Raw genomic sequence first — 17023 nt, forward strand, 5'->3', positions numbered from 1 at the left:
ACCCATGGCCCCCCAAAATCTCCCTCTCCCCTTCACAGCCGCCGCTGCCATGTCGGCCGAGAACACTGCGGTGCCGGGCGAGCCCAGCCCGGAGACACAGGTAGGGGGCATGGAGGGTTCGAGGGGGCTGCGGGTGGCTCTGGGGACCCCATCTCATTGTCCCCCACCCTCAGAGTGTGGTGAGCCGCGTGGCCAGCCTGCCCCTGGTGAGCTGTGCCTGCGGGGCCGTGGCCTCGGCGTACGGGCGCACCAAGGAGCGGCACCCGTGCGTGGGCTCCGTCTGCCGCGTGGCTGAGAAGGGCCTGAGGACGCTGACGGCGGCGGCAGCCAGCGGGGCCCAGCCCCTCCTCACCCGGCTGGAGCCCCAGAGTGAGTGCAGGGTGGGGGACAGCACCCTACAGGGATGGGGGACCCCAAAACTGGCTGAGGAACCAGGAGAGGGAGGACCTGGTTTCGCATCTCCAGTTTTGTATCAGCAATGAATACAGGGCTGGAGAAGCTGGAGGGTTGGAGGGGAAACACCCCACAGGTTTTGGGGTAGCCCAAAACCCTGCCCTGGCAGAGCTCCTGCAAGGCAGCAGGGTGCTAAACTCACCTCTTTTCCCATCCCCAGTTTCCACCGCCAACAAGTTTGCCTGCAGAGGGCTGGACAAGCTGGAGGAGAAGCTGCCCATGCTGCAGCAGCCCCCCGAGAGGGTAACGCCACCCAGGGAGCACGGGCAGGGCTCCGGGGCTGGCTGAGCAGCGGGGACAAGCTGTCCTCGGGCTGTCCCCTGGCAGGTGGTGGCCGGGACCAGGGAGCTGGTGTCGGGCACAGTGAGCGGGGCCGTGGCCAGGACGCGCTCGGCGCTCGGGGCCGTGGCGGGCGTGGGGCGGCTGCTGGCCACGGGCGTGGGCACCGTGCTGGGCAAGTCAGAGGAGCTGCTGGATCGGTACCTCCCTGGGACAGAGGAGCAGCTGGGTGAGTGCCCACCATCTCCCAAAGCTCCCAGTGCCAGGCCCTCACCCTGTTGCTCAGTCTTGGCATTGGCTATACTTGGTGGTGGTCCCACAGTGGTGCCAGTGAGGTCACCGTGACCCTACAGGGGACAGTCCCTGTCTGAAGGACACGGGATGGCACTGGGTGAACTCTCACCTGGAAACCCAAGAGCAGATATAGTCCCGTGTGCCCGCCTGGGTATTTATAGCCTGGCACTGGGTGACATTAGCAGAGCTGGCCCCATGTCACAGCTGAGGTGACCGCAGAGGCCACCTGGCGCTTAGGGTGGCATCTCCACATGACCTGGTGGCCAAGCATCCTGCGAGTGCCCATGCTGGGCTCCAGTGCCCAGCACAGGATGGCCCAGCCACGCTGCCCTCACCCCTGGTCCCACAGCGGCGGCGGCAGGCACAGAAGCGACCATGGGCACGGAGGTGACCAGAGGCACCGAGGTGACCACGGGCACAGAGGTGATCAGGGGCACCGAGGTGACCACGGGCACAGAGGTGATCAGGGGCACGGAGGTGACCATGGGCACAGAGGTTACCAGGGGCACGGAGGTGACCGCAGGGACAGAGGTGACCAGGGGCACGGAGGTGGCCCCGCAGGAGCGGCAGAGGCGGTGGCAGAGCTACTTTGTCCGCGTGGGCTCCCTGTCAGCCAGGCTGCCACACCGGGCCCTGCGGCGCTCGCTGGGCGACCTGCAGCGGGCACGGCTCCGTGCCCAGCGCCTCCTGGGCCAGCTCCACCACGTCATCCGGCTGGTAAGGATGGGGCAGGGACCGTGCCAGCCCCGTGCCGGCCCCAGGCACCCCCAGGTGTGCTCCCACCTGGCTGAACCTCCCTCCAGATCGAGGAGGGGCAGCAGGGCACAGACGGGCCCTGGCACAGCACCCGGGAGCACCTGCATCACCTGTGGCTGGAGTGGAGCCAGCAGGACGCGGTGCCCATGGAGGACAGCGAGGTACGGCGTGGAGGGACTGTGGGGGACACATCTGGAGAGGGTGGAACAGCAGCCATTGAGTCCCTTGGGGTGGGGACATGTGGCAAGGGGACACCTGGGGTGGGGACACCTGGAGCAGGGGTGGAACAGCAGCCACAGAGTCCAGCTGTGGGTCCATCCAGCTGTGGATCCATCCAGCTGTGGGTCCATCCAGGCAGGGGTGGGGTCCATCACCCCCAGCCCCCACTGCCCACCCCGCAGGTGGAGGCTCGGACTCTGGCCATGCTCCAGGGGCTCCTGCACCAGCTCCACGCCGCCTGCTCCCACCTGGCCGTGGGTGCCCGAGCGTTCCCCAGCAGCGTGCAGGAGACGGCAGGACACGTCCGGCATGGCGTGGAGGGCGTCCAGGCCTCCCTGGCCAGCGCCCGCTCCTTCCAGGAGCTGTCGGGGCTGGTGCTGGCGCAGAGCAGGGAGGCGGTGACGCGGGCGCAGCTCAGCCTCGAGGGGCTGCTGGAGCACGTGGGGCAGCACACGCCCCTGCCCTGGCTCGTGGGACCTTTCGCCCCCGCGCTCGTGGAGTACCCGGAGGATGTCCCGGTGGATATGTCCAAGTGGGAGGGCTGTGTCACCGTGGGGGGGACGCACCGGGTGCCCGCTGCCCCCCAGGTCTGCGGCCGGCACTGAGGTGCCACTGAGCTGGGGGAGCAGCCGCCCACCCGGGGGCACGAACCCCAGTCCCCCCAGCAATGAGGGGATGATGGACCTGGTGACCCAGCGTGGGACCCCAGCGTCACGGCCGGGGACTCCTGTGGGGCTGGTGGCACGTGGAGGACACAGTGTGAGCCTGTCTGGGATCCAGCGCTGCCCTAAGCCCCGGGAATACTGGAATTTCGTGTCTTAACAGCTTCAAACCAGTTTAAAGAGGAAGAAAACAACTTTTTTGGCCTTAAAATGACTCAGAGTCTGCAGTGCTGTGGCAGAGCCACCGTGCCGGGATCACCGGGGGGCTCTGCACGGGCGGCAGAGCCGGGGGCACCCCCGAGGGGGGCTCAATAAGGGGGTGCCAGGGTGGGACAGTGGGACGGGATTCCCTGGGGTACTGGGACAGAGGGTGCCACAAGGTGCCAGGACATCTGGACTGTGACCCGCAGCCGTGTGGCACTGAACTTTGTCCCACTTGTCGCCGTGGAGGGGCTGGGCCTGCCCGGGGTATCCCCGACGTCACAAGCACAGCGCGGTCACAACACCCGGTGGGGCGACACCGGGAGCCCCAGGACCGCCCATCGTCCCGCCGCCGGCACCCACCGGGGCCAGTCTGACCAGCTCCACCGGGCCAGGTGTGCGGGAGCACCGGGACCCCCGGGCTCGGGAGCCGCACGAGGGGAGGGGACGCTCGGGAGGGTCGGGGCGCGGTCTGTCCCGGGGGATCGGTGCCACGGAGCGGCGGGGGCGGGGGTTCTCTAGTTCCGGGCCCGGGGTGTCCCTGCAGAGCCGTCCCGGGGGTGTCCGGTCCCCAGGGAGTGTCAGTGCAGCCCAGTCCGGGGGTCCGGTACCGGGGAGGGAAGGGGCTGGGGGTCAGTGCAGCACCGGCCGAGGAATGGGGGGGTCCGGGGGGGCTCAGCGCAGCCCAGTCCCGGCGGATCCGGTGCTGGGCCGGGGACTCGGTGCAGGCGGTTCCCGGGGGTTCGCTGCCCTCCCGTTCCCGGGGTTCGCGGCCCCGCGCTCCCCGCCGGTCGCTGCTCCCGGTCCGCCCCGGGCCGGCCCCGCTGGGCGGCCCCGGTCACATGCGCTCGGGGCGGGCTCCGGGGTATAAAGGGCGGCGGGGAGGAGCGGGGCGAGCCCGGAGCCGAACCGAGCGGAGCAGAACCGAGCCCAGGCGCCAGCGGTGAGCACGATCCGGGGCCGGCCCCCGATCCTGGTTCCGATCGCGATCCCGGTTCCGATCGCGAACTCGGTCCTGTTCCCGATCGCGATCCCCGTCCTGTTCCCGATGGCGGTCCCGGTCCCGGTCCCGGTCTCAACCCTGGTCCCGATCGCGATCCCGGTCCCGATCCCGCCTGTGATCCCGATCGTGATCCCGGTCCCGGTCCCCGGGACCCCCCTGTCCCGGAATTTTCCAACCGCGTGGGAGCTGCCCCGTTCCGGGGAGCGGTAACTTGGGGCCCTCCCTTCGAGAGGCAGGAGGGGGGCGCTGGGGGGGCCTGACCCCACTCACGGTCCCGTCTGTGCCCCCCAGCCCCACCATGGCCACCAGCGAGCCCACGCCGGCGCAGCCCAAGGCAGAGGAGCAGCAGGTCAGTGCGGGCAAGGCGGGGAATTTGGGGGCAACCCACGGGGTCCCTGCTTGGAGACGGGGATCGGGGCTCTCCCACCCTACGATGGGCTTGGAGGGCCACGGGAGTGCCCCAAAACCATCCCCGGGGTGTTGAGAACACACACCACGCTCCATTCCCCGTGAGATTTGGGGGTCCCTCAGTCCCACGCTTACGCTGAGCCCTTCTGGCCCCCAGAACATCGGGACACGCGTGGCCAACCTGCCCCTGGTGAGCTCTGCTTACGACATGGTGTCCTCCGCCTACACCTGCACCAAGGAGAGCCACCCCTACGTGCGCTCCGTCTGCGATGTGGCTGAGAAGGGCGTGAAGACGCTGACGGCGGCAGCAGTGAGCGGGGCCCAGCCCCTCCTCACCCGGCTGGAGCCCCAGAGTGAGTGCAGGGGGGGGACAGCACCCTACAGGGATGGGGGACCCCCCAAAACTGGCTCTACCCGAGCTCTCGTGAGGAACCAGGAGAGGGAGGACCTGGTTTTGTGTCTCTGGTTTGTATGGCTGAGGAGTAAATGGCTGGAGAAGCTGGAAGAAAAGATGTGGGGGCAGCACCCCCTGAATTTTGGGGTGATGGAAAATTGGGCCTGGCAGAGCTCCTGCAAGGCAGCAGGGTGCTAAACTCACCTCTTCTTCCATCTCCAGTTTCTTCTGCCAACGAATTTGCCTGCAAAGGGCTGGACAAGTTGGAGGAGAAGCTGCCCATCCTGCAGCAGCCCCCCCAGAAGGTACCAGGGTGGGCTGGGCTGGGGTGGGCAGCACACTTGGGGCCCCACAGCGCTTAACAGAGGTTTGTGTGTCTGCCCAGATCATCTCAGACACCAAACTGCTGGTGACCTCCACGGTGACGGGGGCCAGGGATGTGCTGACCAGCACCATGGCTGGGGCCAGGGATGCAGTGTCCAGCAGGATGGCCGGGGCCAAGGATGCAGTGTCCAGCACTGTGGCTGGGGCTAAAGATGCAGTGTCCAGCACCATGGCTGGAGCCAAGGATGCAGTGTCCAACACGGTGTGTGGGGCCAGGGATGCAGTGTCCAACACCATGGCTGGAGCCAAGGATGCAGTGTCCAGCACCGTGACCGGAGCCAAGGATGCAGTGGCCGGAGCCAAGGATGCAGTGTCCAGCACCGTGACCGGGGCCAAGGACGCGGTGACCAGCAGAGTGACCGGTGTGATGGACATGACCAAAGGGGCAGTGCAGGGTGGCGTGGAGATGACCAGGTCAGCGGTCAGCAGCGGTGTCAGCACCGTGGGCCAGATGGTGGCCAGCGGGGTGGACTCCGTGCTGGGCAAGTCAGAGGAGCTGGTGGACCATTACCTGCCCATGACAGATGAGGAGCTGGGTGAGCAGCTGATCCCCACCCTCCAGACAGGGTGGGCAGAGCCTGGGCAGAGCAGGGGGGGCTCTGTGGGGTGGTGATGGTGGTGCTGGGACCCCCTGAGCAGCTCCTGTCCCACAGCCAAGCTGGCCACGGCCGTGGAAGGCTTCGAGCCGGAGCAGCAGAGGCAGCAGCAGAGCTACTTCGTGCGCCTGGGCTCCCTCTCCACCAAGGTGCGGCACCGAGCGCTCCAGCACTCCCTGAGCAAACTGCAGAGCGCCCGCCAGAGCAGCCAGGACCTGCTGGCCCAGCTCCAGCGCACCCTTGACCTGGTAGGACCCAGTCCCGCGCCCCCTGTGCCACCCCAGGGTGTCCCCGGCAGCCCCCTCACCCAGCCGGGCTCTGCCCCTCCCTAGGTGGAGACCCTGAAGCAGGGCGTGGACCAGAGGCTGCAGGGAGGGCAGGAGAAGCTGCAGCAGCTGTGGCTGGAGTGGAGCAAGAAGCAGCCAGATGGTGGCAAGGACCAGGTGCCACCGGAGGTAGGAGCAGGGCAGGGGGGGTCCCCAGGGTGACCGGGGTGTCCCCCAGGCCTCACCCCCCGTGTCCCCCCGCAGGCGGTGGAGTCGGGCACGGTGACCATGCTGCAGGGCTTGAGCCAGCAGCTGCAGAGCTCCTGCCAGCCCCTGGTGTGCAGCCTGCAGGGCCTCCCCGCCACCGTGCAGGACAAGGCGGGCCAGGTCCGGCAGAACGTGGAGGAGCTGCGGGCATCGCTGGCCTCTGTCACCTCCCTGCAGGACGTGACGGGCCCCGTGCTGGCCCGGGCCCGCAGCCACGCCACCAAAGCCCGGCAGCTGATGGACGAGCTGGTGGAACACGTGGCCTTCAACACCCCCCTGACGTGGCTGGTGGGACCCTTCGCCCCCTCGGGCAAGCGCCCGGTGGAGCTGGAGGCGGAGTAGCGATTCTGGGCTGCTTCCCTCCCCAAAAAGCCTCGTTAGGAGTCTTTGCTACACGCCCCCAGCCCCCCTCACCTTGTGCCTGTCTCTGTGGGGACCCTCCTGCCTGCCCCAGCTCTGTCACTTGTCCCCTTGCTGGGGACCTGCAGTTATGTGCCTTGGCTGCCCCAAGTGCCTGTTGAGGGTCCCCCATGTGCTTGGTGCCTTCAGACTCCCACCCCTGTAGGGTCAGAACAGCACAAGAAGCAATAAACTCTGGTTAGTTTTGCACTGGACTGAGATTTCTTTGGGGGTGTGGGAGGGAGGAATTGGGCTCTGGAGGAACAACCCCCCTCCAAGACCTGGGGACCCCCATGGCCTGAGCCCCCATTCCCCAGCCAGCCCCCCCAGCCCAGGGGTGGCAGGAGAGGAGCTGGCAGTGGGATCAGGAGTGGGGTCCTGGAGTTCCCAGCAGTTGGGCAAGAGGCACTCGGGATGGTTTGGGCTTTATTTAGGTCTTGTTTACGGAGCGAGTGTGAAATCAGTCCTGGAAAAAGCAAACGCTGAGAGTCCCCAGGGCAGAGTTACTGCAGCCTGCGAGGGGAGGGGGGATCGGGGCATCCTCCCCCGGGGCTCGGGCACAAAGAGCAGGCGGTGCTGGGTGGGGCCGGGAGCTCTTTATTGGACACGGACAAAAGCTCCGGAGCCTTGCAACACAGCAAAACCACTGAGCTGCTGCCCAGCACGGGCAGGATGGTGCCAGGGTCAGTCCCTCCCTGCCACACACCCTTTTTATCCTTATTTTACCCCAAGAAGTTGGTGCCCAGCCCTGCTGCTCCCCCGTGGGGCAGAGGGATCCGGCCCCAGCAGCTGCCTCTGGATGGAGAGAGGATTGTGATGGTGGGGAAAGGGGCTTGGAGCAGGCCCTGATTGCCTGATCCTGGTCAGAGGGAATCTGGGGACCCAGGGGATGTTCTCCAGCCCTGACCCTGGTTAAGGTTCTCCCCTCGCCCCAGCCAGAGACGAGGACAACTTGACAACTCAAGAAAGAGACACTGGGGTTCCTTCTGTTTTTCATTAGAAAACCCTTTATATTCATTTCATGTCGGTTGAAATCACAAGAAATTAGGTAGGAGGGGGAAAAAAAAAACCAAAACAAAAATTAAAAACGGGATGGGGGAGGACAAATACAGACACCAGCACAGCCCCCCCGCGGGTGCTGCCTCCGCAGGGACGGGACACGGGACAAGACCAAGGACATCGGCTACGGTGGGACAGAGTGAAGTGACTCAGGCAGGAGATGAGGCAGAGGCTGCTCTTCCTTCACAGCCTCTCCTCTTCCTCCTCCTCCTCCTCCTCCACGTGGGAGCTGCTTCCTCAGCTCTCCTCCTCCTCCTCCTCATCCGCAGCCTCCGACTCCCCGCGAGCTCGCTCCGGCCCGGCCTTGGGACAGTCCTGGACACTGCTGGGGGAGAGCAGGGCCAGGGAGAGCTCAGCCCCCCGCCCCTCTGCCTCCCCTGGCCCCTCTCCCCCATCCCAGCTCCTTCCCAAGCTCGGAGAACCCTTTCACAACCCACACGATGTCCCCAAATGATCCCTGCAGCCCCCAGCCCCCCACACTCACTTGTTGTGGGGCTCCTCTGTGGATGCCTCCAGCTCCCCAGCTCCTGGCCCTTGGCTCTTGTCCTTCTCCTCTGTGCCCTCTGACTTTTGGGACAGGGATTCACCATTCACAGGACCTGACAGGTCTGAAGGGAAGAGAGAGAGGCTCAGGCTCTTGGACCCCCTCATCCATCCTGACCCTCCTGGACTGAGGATCCATGGCCACAGACATGCAGCCAAGCCTGAGGGGACCCCAGTACTGCCCTGACCCCCCACAGCTGCAAGAAGGGCCCCAAAACCTCCATCCCCAGCCCAGAAACACCGCAAGGGTGGATTTTCCCTGTCAGTTCCTCTGGGAAGGCTCTTGCAGCATCACCAGGACAGCCCCAAACAGAGACCTGGCTCTGAGGGTGGAAGATCCCAGTCACCACTCCCTGTGCAAGAGCCTGAGCCATTGTCCAAGGACATCTCCACATTCCTTCATGCCTGGACCAGAGCTCAGGCTGGCAGGGAGGAGCTGTCCTGAGCCAAAAGGCAGCAGGGGAGGCCCCCAGAGCCCGGGCGTGGGGCTTGAGGTTTGCCCTCTGCTCTCACTGCATTCCCCATCCAGCCCTTTCCCTCTCCTGGCACTCCAGCAAAGCAGGGCCTGGAGGTGCTGATCCCTCCACCACGAGGCCAACAGCCACCTCCCCATGTCCTGTGTCCCCAGCAGGACAGGGCATGCCCCAAGGAGGGGACTGTGACCTGCCCAGACAGGGCAGGGAGTGGTCCTGGGATGTTCAGGGATGCTCAGGAACGTTACCAGCATTTGTCTCCTCTTCCCCCTTCTCATTCCGTGTCTCTGCTCCCGACAGCTTCTCCTGGCCCTTCTCTGCCTCCCCCTTGTCCTTTTCAGGCCCAGCTTTGTTGGCTTTCTGGATGGATTCCATCTTTGGTCCCAGCACACGCGACTTCAACCGGGTGTAGACTTCGGCCGCTTTTTCCATCACGTCCTTGTTGGCCTTGTAGCGCCGGATCTACCCCGGGAGCAGGAGGAGGGATCCCCTTAGGGCTGGGGCCAGGCAGGCTCCCTGCTCGCCCCAGGGAGGGCTCAGCCCTCTGCTCTACCTTCTTGAGTGTAGCCACCACATCCGTGTGCTTCTGGAGGATGTGGGAAGTGACCTGGAGCGTGCCCAGCTCCTCGAGTGCGTTCAGGCACCGCTTGATGTCCTGCAGGGGTGGCAGCAGGATCAGGAGCTGCCCTGGGGGCACCTGGGGCCTCCCAGCACCCCCAAAGGGAGGAGGAGGAGCATTCCTGGGTATCACAGCAGGGCAAGGATGAGCAGGGATGGCCCAGGCCAGGCACTCACCGGGTTATCCACCTTCAGCGCAAACTTGATCTCACTGTGAAGTTTCTGGAGTTTCTCTTCCACTGTGGGCTCTGGAGCAGACAGAGAGACACAGCCCGAGATGTCAGGGCACCAGCAGAGCCCACGGCCCTGCCCAGAGCCCAGGGTCTGCTCTGGGGCCTGGAATCACTCCCAGGCAGGGGTTTGTGTCCTCCTGCACTTCCAAAGTTGAGCACAGCCCCAGGAATGTCTCTGGAGAGGATGGGTTGGGCTGTGCCAAGATAGGGAGGGGATGCCAGGGAAGTGATCAAAGCAGTGCTGGGAAAAACCCTGGCACAACCTCACTGATCCCTCCCTGTCCCAGGGATGGGGGAACCAACCCTGGAGCCCTCTCCTCTCTCTCCTCCCCTCTGTGATGGGAAGCACTGGGTCTCTCACCCTTTTTCTTCTCCACCCTCCTTTCAGGGATTGGGTCGGATTTCTTCCGGCCTCGTTCCACTTTCAGAGGTCTGTGTGAAGGGAAGGAAAAAGGGAAGATGGTGGTGGTGAACCCTCTGCTCAGCACTGGGCTAACAAGGGGGTGGCACTGGCTGGAGCATCCAAGACCCCTCCACCCTGGTCACAGCTCCCTTGTGCCCCAGCTTCCCAGGAACGCAGACAGGAAAAGCCCCACAAGAAAGAAAACCCCACGGAATGTCAGCCTGGTAACCCCCAACAGCTCCTCCAGCCCCTGCAGCTCAGGAGGAGGGGAGGAACAGGCCCAGCCCCTCTGCTGGTGCTGCAGCCCCAGGAGCCCCATGCCCACCCCGGGGTGCCAGGGCTGGAGCTGTGCAGGAACAGCCCCATTCCCAGGGGGAAAGGGGAGGGAGGGAGATGTGGAGCTGCTGACTTGTTCCGTGGCTTCTCCTCTGCTCGGCCCCTCTTCTCCTTCTGGTTTGGTTTCCTTGACAACTCTGAGGGCTGTTTCTTCACTGGCTTCTTTACCTTGGAGGATAGAACAATGCAGGGAGAGCAGCAGAGCCCTCCCTGCTGCGGCACACACGGAGCCACGGCCACGGCACAACGGCACCCGTGGCCACCCCACAGTCACCCCACTGCCCTGGCACTGCATCACCCCATGGGGCATGGTCACCCTACATGCTCCCAAAAGCTCCAGGGGGACAGTGGAGCAAATCCCATGACTGTGGTGGAAGAGCATCTTGGAGATCACAGAATGGTTTGGGTTGGGAGGGAACATAAAGCTCACCCCATCCCACCCCTGCCATGGGCAGGGACACCTTCCACTGTCCCAAGGTGCTCCAAGCCCCGCCCAACCTGGTCTTGGACACTTCCAGGGATGGAGCAGCCACAGCTGCTCTGGGCACCCTGTGCCAGATGTGAGGCCCACAGCTGGATGAGGCATCCTGGGCCAGGGGAAGAGCTCCCACTCCAAGGCACGGATACAACCCTTCCCAACACCATGTGGGCAGCTGCAGGCTAACCCAAGACCACGAGGGCAGGGCCCTGCCCCTCCTGGAAGTCCCTGATGGCCTGACAGATTGTCTATCCACCCCCAGGTCCCATGGCTCTGCACTCACCTCCTTCTCCTGCTCCAGCTCAGAGTCCGAGGAGGACGGAGCCTTGGCCCGGCCTCTCCGGCCCTTTTTGGCCGTTTCATCCTCGGCGCTGCTGTCCGAGTCCGAGTGCACCTCCTCTCCCTTCTCTGCCTTCTCCTTCCTTTTCTCCTTCTCCTCCTTCTCCTGCTCCCGGAGCCGGCGGATCTCCTCCTCCTGCTCCCTCTTCCTCTTCTCCTCCAGCTCCCGCCGCCGCTCCTCGTCCCGCCTCTTCCACTCACTGATGCGATCCACGTCGCTGTCGCTGTCACTGCCGGGACAGGGCAGGCTCGGACCCCTGCGGGACCCCCAGCCCAGCCCAAGGGTGGCACTGTCCCAGCTGAGCTCACCTGTCACTGCTGGAGCTGCTGGGGACACGCTCTGGCTTCGGTTTCCTGCCCCGGGGCTTGGGAGGGGGTTTCTCAGCTGCAAGACAACAGGGACATGTTCAGCAGGAGCCCTGCAGGTCCCTCTGTTAAAACAGCCCCAAGCTCCAGAGGCAGAGGGGCTCTAGAATGTGCCAGAATTTGGGATGGAAGCCCAGAGCCTTGGGAATGCCTGAGCTGCCACAGTCCCATCCCGAGGTGGTGGCAGGAGCAGGAGCAGCCCCGGGGTACCTGGCTTGCGGCCCCGTGGTGCCTTTTTCACCGACACATCTGAGTCCGAGTCCGAGTCCGACTTGGTCATGTCCACGGTGGCATTGCCCATCTCCAGATCCGAGTCCACTTTGGAGTCGGAGTCAGAGCCAGACTCCACTTTCTGCAGGCAGAGAGCAGGGCTGGGATGGAGGGTGGCTGTGGGGTGGCACTGTCACAGTCTCAGCAATGCCCCCAAACCCAGCAGTGTCCTGGATCCCAGCACCCAGAGCCCCCACAGGTCACCAAGAGATCAGCGAGGTCCATCCAGGTGCTCCAGCCCAGGGCACAGCCCTGTCACCCTCAGCTCCCCCCTCCCCACAGTGCAGACCCTGGCTCCTCTCCAGCCTTCCTCAGATTTGGGGTCCTTTACCTTCTTCTTCCTCCCTGCTGCCGGCATCCTGCGTGGAGCCCGGGCCACTGGCTTCTTTTCAGGAGTGAAATCCTGGAGGAAAACAGGAATATGAGGAAATGCGGAACAGCGTCACCATGGAATCAAGCTGGTCAGGTTCCCTTCAGCCTCTGCCCCACTCCCACAGGGACGTTCTACCCACAACCCTCTAAGTGTATCCCAAAATCCTCTCACCTGGTCACTGTTTTTTTCCGACTCAGAAGATGTTTCTGAGTTCTCCTCTTCTGTGACAGAGGGGCTGCCCTGATCCAAGTCACTGGAGGATTTCCGAGGCCGTTTTATCACAGGCATCTGGCAAAGGAGAGGTGACAAGATGAGAGAAGCCCATTTCTTCTCCATCCACCGTGGAAAGCAAATGCTTCCTGGGAAGGGCTTTCTCCAGCTCTTCCCAACAGGCCCTGCAAGAGCTGCACTCAGATCTGCAGCTCTGGATCCTGCTCCAGGCTGCAAACCCAGCCAGCATAGGCCATCCCACCACCCCACAGGCATCACGAGACAGCCGTGAGACCCCCAAACTACGCTGAGCCCCATTTCCCACTGGAGAATCCAGAGGGAGCTGGTTTCACCACCACCTTCTGCTGCGGTGGGCTCAAGGAAAACTCCGTGATGGAGCCCCAGTGTCCCCTGGCTGGGCCACCCTCCTGCCCCCAGCCCACACTCACTTTCATGGCCAAGGATTTCCTCTTGAGCCCGCTGTGGTCGCTGCCTCGATCCGAGTCCTCGTCGCTGTCCACCTTCTCCGTGGGGCCCGTGGCCATGGCAGAGTCGTCCTCGTCGTCCCCGGCGTCGCTGCCCGCCATGGGGTCGTTCTCGGGGACATCGCTGTCGGAGGAGCTCGCGGGCTAAAGGCAGCGGGAGGACAGCGGGGTTAGGGGGGCTGTGGGGCATTTGGGGGGCCAAGAGAGGACAGAGAGGGGGCACCAAGGGTGGGGAGTGAAGGAAGGCAGAGCTGGGTGTGCAGAGCAGTGCAGGGCAGCCTCTCCCCCCAGCACGGATCCCTCCGGAGCAGCCCCGGGCAATGGCACTGGCCCTGGGGAGCGCTGCCCCCGTTCCCACAGCCCCATACGCCCCTCCGAGAGCACCAGTGACACATTCCTGGGATGCTGCTGCCCCCCTGCCCTCTGCCCCCCATCCTCATGCCCTGCCAAAATCCCTGGAGCAGCCTGGAGCTGGGAGCAGAGCCCAGCCCTCCTCTGCCCTGACGGCGCCAGACAGGCCGGGGTGGCCGGGTTCAGCCTCTCCTTCTGCCTTCACTTGGATCAGGCCTCTTCCTGTCCTCTTCGCACACTTTCCCCATGGGAAAGGTCCACACAAGGAGTCCAGGTGCTCTTCCCAGATGGGATCTCCTGTGTCCTGCTCTCTGAAGGTTCTCCTTGTTTCTCCAGGTTCCTCGCACAGGATATCACACCCCAACTTCATCTTCTGGGCTGCTCCTCTGTGTGTGGCAGCACTGACATTCCTAGAGCTGAGTTCTTCCAGCTGCTGGAAAGCCTCTCCTCACCCTTGGCTGTTCCTGGCACCTTGCTTGACTCAGGTCTCAAAGCCAAGGAAACTTCAGTGTCTTCTCCTCCTCCTTTTGCCCACAGGACGCAGTGGGAGTTGGTGAACCCTCAGCCTTGCTGGGTCCCTCATGGGTCCCTGATGGGAGCTCCCAGCAGATTCCTGGTCATGGCAGGTGGTACCTCCCTCACCATCAAGAATCTCCAGGTTTTCAAGCACCTCCACAGCCTCGCCTTACCCTACATCCAGTTTTGGGTGGACCATTTCCCAACCCCTGCCCCTCACGTGACATCCTCACTCCTGCCCGGCCATGGCACGGCCCGGGGGGCTCATTCCCTGCACCTGCTGACCTCCAGGGACCACCTCGACCTTGCTGCCCACCCTACCAACCTTCCTCTGCCTCTTCAGCCCCACTGCCTACAAAGCCGACGCCTCCTGTGATGATCTTTACAGAGTAAATTGGATCCCAATTATGGCCATGAGATGCCCCCACAAGAAGTTGACAAAGAGCCGTTCCCTGGCCTGGCCCACTCCAAATCCTGCTGGAGGGCTCAGGAACCTCGGGAATGGATGGAGGAGGGGACTTCCCAACAGTCCACAAGCAGATCTAGGAGCCAGGGACGAGCAAGCCTCAAGTTCTTGCTCTGACAACAAAATCTCCATGATTTTGGGCAAGCAGCACAAAGCACGACCCCGGTTCCACCATGACAATGGGGCAGAAGCGCCTTCCTCCAGAGCAAGTGGGAATTTCCAGCGCTCCTGGAAGCCTGAGGGAAACCCCTCCATGGAGGAAGATGAGCAGAGCAAACTCCCTGAGGAAGGGAGAGGGCAGGGAAGCAGAGGGGAGCTAATTCCACCCCAAGGAAGCCAAGCTGGAAGCTGGAAGCAATCGGCACAGCAGCGAGGAGAAGCAGAGACAGGAGGAGTGACTCGGGGGGACGGAGGGGCCGCAGCCCCATCCCCTGCCCAGCCCACACTCACCGCAGGGGCACTGTAACTGGCGTGGGGGTTGTTCTGGATTTCCCACAAGCCCTCGTTGAAGCCTTTTCTCTTGTTTGGTTTCCCATATTTGTCTTTATATTTTTCATAAGGGAACAGATCTTTAGGGCCCAAGAAGGCGCTGGAGAGAGACAAAGCAGAGGTGAGGCCGGAGCGGAGGCAGAGCCCGGTGGGGGGAGCGAGGCAGCGCTTACGTCTCGTGGGTGCCGAAGAAGAAGATGGGGTACTTGTTCGGGGGGGGTTTCACGGCGCCGTCCGCGATGTCATCGATCTGAAAGGAAACCCAAAGCACGAGGAGGTCAGAGACAGCGTCCTCAGCCCCGGCAAGCGGCGTCGGGTCCGGCACCCGCTTGGAGCCAAGCGCGGCAGGAAAGCACCCGGACGGGGCCCTGGCTACGGATCCGAGTCCCTGCGGGATTTCTACCAGAGAAACGGGAAGGATCCGGCACCGAGGTCTTGTGGGCAACGTGGGCCTTGCGCTACTCCCCCGGGATCGGTGGCCGGGGCCCGGCAGCGCGGGCGGGGGCGATGGACGAGCGGCCGCAGGGTCCGTCCTGGCTGGAGGCCCCGCTGCCGGCCGGACACCCCCATCTTCTGTGCTCCGGGCGTCTGGGCCGTGGGCAGGGAGAGCCTCGGGGTGAGCAGGGAGTGCTGGGGAGGTCTTCGGGGCGGGGGGACCCTTCCCCAGAAAGCAAGCGAGCTAAAGCAGAGGGGCTGTCCTGGCGGGAGCGGCAGTCCCGGGTCTCACGGCGAGGTGCAGCCAAGCGGTGTCAGCTCCGGCCCCCTGAGCTCCCCGAGCCCGCACGGTTCCACCTGCCAGTCTCTTCCCATCCGAGGGCGGTGTGTGAACCTGCCGCGCCCTCGGCTGCTCCCCGCAGAGCCCCCAAGCACCCCCCAGCTGAGCACATCCCAAAGCAGCTCCTGCTCTCCAGAAGCACCGCGGCACGACGCTGTCACCCGGCCAGTGGCACCAGCTGTCCCCCTCCCCAAACGCTCCAGCATCCCAAATAACCTCCCCAAAGCGCAGCAGCACCTGCTCGTCCCGCACCGTGAGCGCTCACAGCAGCCCCCCGCCCATGTCACACCCACAGTGTCCCCTCGCTGTCCCCAACAAGGGACAGAAGCCCAGGCCTCACAGTGCAGCACTGAGCTCCCATCCCAACATGAGTTCCCATAGGGGATCTCTGAGCCAGTGCTGGACCCTCATCCCAGTACAGCTGCTCATATGGGGTCCCCCATTCCGGTACAGGACACCCCATTCCAGTACTGGGCCCCCATCCCAGTAGAGGGGCTGGAATGGGAGCTCCCATCCCAGAATGGGACACCCCGCACTGGTACTGGGCCCCATCCCAGTACAGGACATTGCAATCCAGTACAGGTGCTGGGGGGTGACCCCACATCCCAGTCTGTGAGCTGGGACAGGTCTCTCTTGCCGCCACCGGCTCACACTCCATGACAGATACCGACCTGGGTCCCCCATCCCGAACGGGACACCCATCCGTACCGGGTCCCCACCCGGTACAGACCCTCCTATCCCGGTACAGGTACCGTTACAGCATGTCCACCCCGGTACCAGCTCCTCGTGCCGGTACAGGGCGTCCCGTCCCGGTGCGGGTCCCGTTATGGCACCTCCATCCCGGTACGTGTTCCCACATCGGTACCGTGTCCCCATCCCGGTCCGGGATCCCCATCCCGGTACAGGTACCGTTATGGCATCTCCGTCCCGGAAGGGGCCTCCGCTCCAGGGACAAGGGTCGGTACGCGTCCCCATCCCGTCTCGAGTACCCCCTCCCGATCCCGCCCCCATCCCGGTCCGGGACCCCCGCCCCCCTCCCGCTCCGTCACCCCGCGGCGCGGCCCCGCGGTCTCACCCGGGCCGGCCAGTGCGGGTAGCCCTTCATCTTGGCGAAGACGAGGTCCCCGGGTTTGAAGCTGTGTGGCATGGCGGCACCGGGGGGCGCGGCGGGCGCGGGGGGCACCGGGCGCGGGCAGGCCCAGCCCAGGCCGCGGCAGCACCGGGCAGGCGGCGGGGGCGGCCCGCACCGCACGGCACGCAGGATGTCCCGCCCCCGGTCGCGACCGCGCCGCCCATTGGCTCCGCCACAGGTCGCTCAGCCTATCCGACCAATAGGAGCGAGGCGGTGGCGCGGCGGGATAACGGGATTGGGCCGCGCCCCGGAGGCGCCGAAGCGGGGGGCGCTGGGGGGCGGGGCCTGAGGGGCGGGGGGGGGACGGGGATGGGGGCAAAGCCTGGGGGACTGGGACTGAGGGGGGTCGGGGATTGGGAATTGGGAGCTGAGAGGGAACAGGGATGGGGACAGGATTGGAATTGGAACCTAAGAGGGGACAGGGTTATGGGGGGGCTGGGGACTATAGGAGGGTGACAGGGCTGGGGGGAACAAGGGTGTGGGGACAGGGTCAGGGCTATGGGTGGGACAGACGCCGATCCTGCCCC

General features: G+C 64.6%; 3 protein-coding genes across 7 annotated transcripts; 2 read left to right on the forward strand and 1 right to left on the reverse strand.

Annotated features, from left to right (window-relative positions):
- Positions 1 to 44: 44 nt before the first annotated feature.
- On the forward strand, positions 45 to 2877 carry LOC136566928 (perilipin-3-like). The gene is made up of 7 exons (XM_066566310.1): positions 45 to 100; positions 174 to 369; positions 614 to 696; positions 781 to 961; positions 1376 to 1743; positions 1830 to 1943; positions 2184 to 2877. Exons 1-7 carry the CDS (start codon positions 50 to 52, stop codon positions 2604 to 2606), a joined length of 1416 nt encoding a protein of 471 aa, XP_066422407.1. The 5' UTR covers positions 45 to 49; the 3' UTR covers positions 2607 to 2877.
- An 855-nt stretch (positions 2878 to 3732) lies between these two features.
- LOC136566879 (perilipin-3-like) lies at positions 3733 to 6791 on the forward strand. The gene is made up of 8 exons (XM_066566229.1): positions 3733 to 3807; positions 4159 to 4216; positions 4433 to 4628; positions 4892 to 4974; positions 5055 to 5589; positions 5707 to 5897; positions 5982 to 6104; positions 6180 to 6791. The coding sequence occupies exons 2-8, from the start codon at positions 4166 to 4168 to the stop codon at positions 6522 to 6524; spliced, it is 1524 nt and encodes a 507-aa protein (XP_066422326.1). The 5' UTR covers positions 3733 to 3807; positions 4159 to 4165; the 3' UTR covers positions 6525 to 6791.
- A 769-nt stretch (positions 6792 to 7560) lies between these two features.
- HDGFL2 (HDGF like 2) lies at positions 7561 to 16591 on the reverse strand. Of its 5 annotated transcripts, none has more exons than XM_066566608.1 (16): positions 16440 to 16591; positions 14763 to 14839; positions 14551 to 14689; positions 12732 to 12911; positions 12244 to 12360; positions 12031 to 12102; positions 11640 to 11781; positions 11373 to 11448; positions 11008 to 11293; positions 10320 to 10408; positions 9869 to 9939; positions 9452 to 9522; positions 9210 to 9311; positions 8905 to 9118; positions 8125 to 8248; positions 7561 to 7965 (listed from the first exon to the last, which is right to left on the reverse strand). In XM_066566608.1, the coding sequence occupies exons 1-16, from the start codon at positions 16509 to 16511 to the stop codon at positions 7878 to 7880; spliced, it is 1920 nt and encodes a 639-aa protein (XP_066422705.1). In that variant the 5' UTR covers positions 16512 to 16591; the 3' UTR covers positions 7561 to 7877. The 5 variants fall into 5 exon arrangements, with proteins under 5 accessions (XP_066422705.1, XP_066422704.1, XP_066422703.1 ...); XM_066566607.1 differs by having other exon boundaries at positions 7561 to 7962; positions 10320 to 10414; XM_066566606.1 differs by having other exon boundaries at positions 10320 to 10414.
- Positions 16592 to 17023: the final 432 nt, after the last annotated feature.

This window comes from Molothrus aeneus, chromosome 27 (assembly GCF_037042795.1).
Source record: "Molothrus aeneus isolate 106 chromosome 27, BPBGC_Maene_1.0, whole genome shotgun sequence".
Classification (NCBI taxonomy): domain Eukaryota; kingdom Metazoa; phylum Chordata; class Aves; order Passeriformes; family Icteridae; genus Molothrus; species Molothrus aeneus.

Excerpts from the sequence above, each read along its gene's own strand:
- HDGFL2 (XM_066566606.1), bottom strand. The coding sequence starts at position 16,511 with ATGCCACACAGCTTCAAACCCGGGGACCTCGTCTTCGCCAAGATGAAG. Across the intron at positions 14,840-16,439 it reads ACCCGCACTGGCCGGCCCGG|ATCGATGACATCGCGGACGG; the intron begins GTGAGACCGCGG and ends GTTTCCTTTCAG. Across the intron at positions 11,782-12,030 it reads CAGCAGGGAGGAAGAAGAAG|AAAGTGGAGTCTGGCTCTGA; the intron begins GTAAAGGACCCC and ends CTCTGCCTGCAG.
- LOC136566928 (XM_066566310.1), top strand. The coding sequence starts at position 50 with ATGTCGGCCGAGAACACTGCGGTGCCGGGCGAGCCCAGCCCGGAGACA. Across the intron at positions 101-173 it reads AGCCCAGCCCGGAGACACAG|AGTGTGGTGAGCCGCGTGGC; the intron begins GTAGGGGGCATG and ends CCCCACCCTCAG. Across the intron at positions 962-1,375 it reads TGGGACAGAGGAGCAGCTGG|CGGCGGCGGCAGGCACAGAA; the intron begins GTGAGTGCCCAC and ends CTGGTCCCACAG.
- LOC136566879 (XM_066566229.1), top strand. The coding sequence starts at position 4,166 with ATGGCCACCAGCGAGCCCACGCCGGCGCAGCCCAAGGCAGAGGAGCAG. Across the intron at positions 4,975-5,054 it reads TGCAGCAGCCCCCCCAGAAG|ATCATCTCAGACACCAAACT; the intron begins GTACCAGGGTGG and ends GTGTCTGCCCAG. Across the intron at positions 5,898-5,981 it reads TCCAGCGCACCCTTGACCTG|GTGGAGACCCTGAAGCAGGG; the intron begins GTAGGACCCAGT and ends GCCCCTCCCTAG.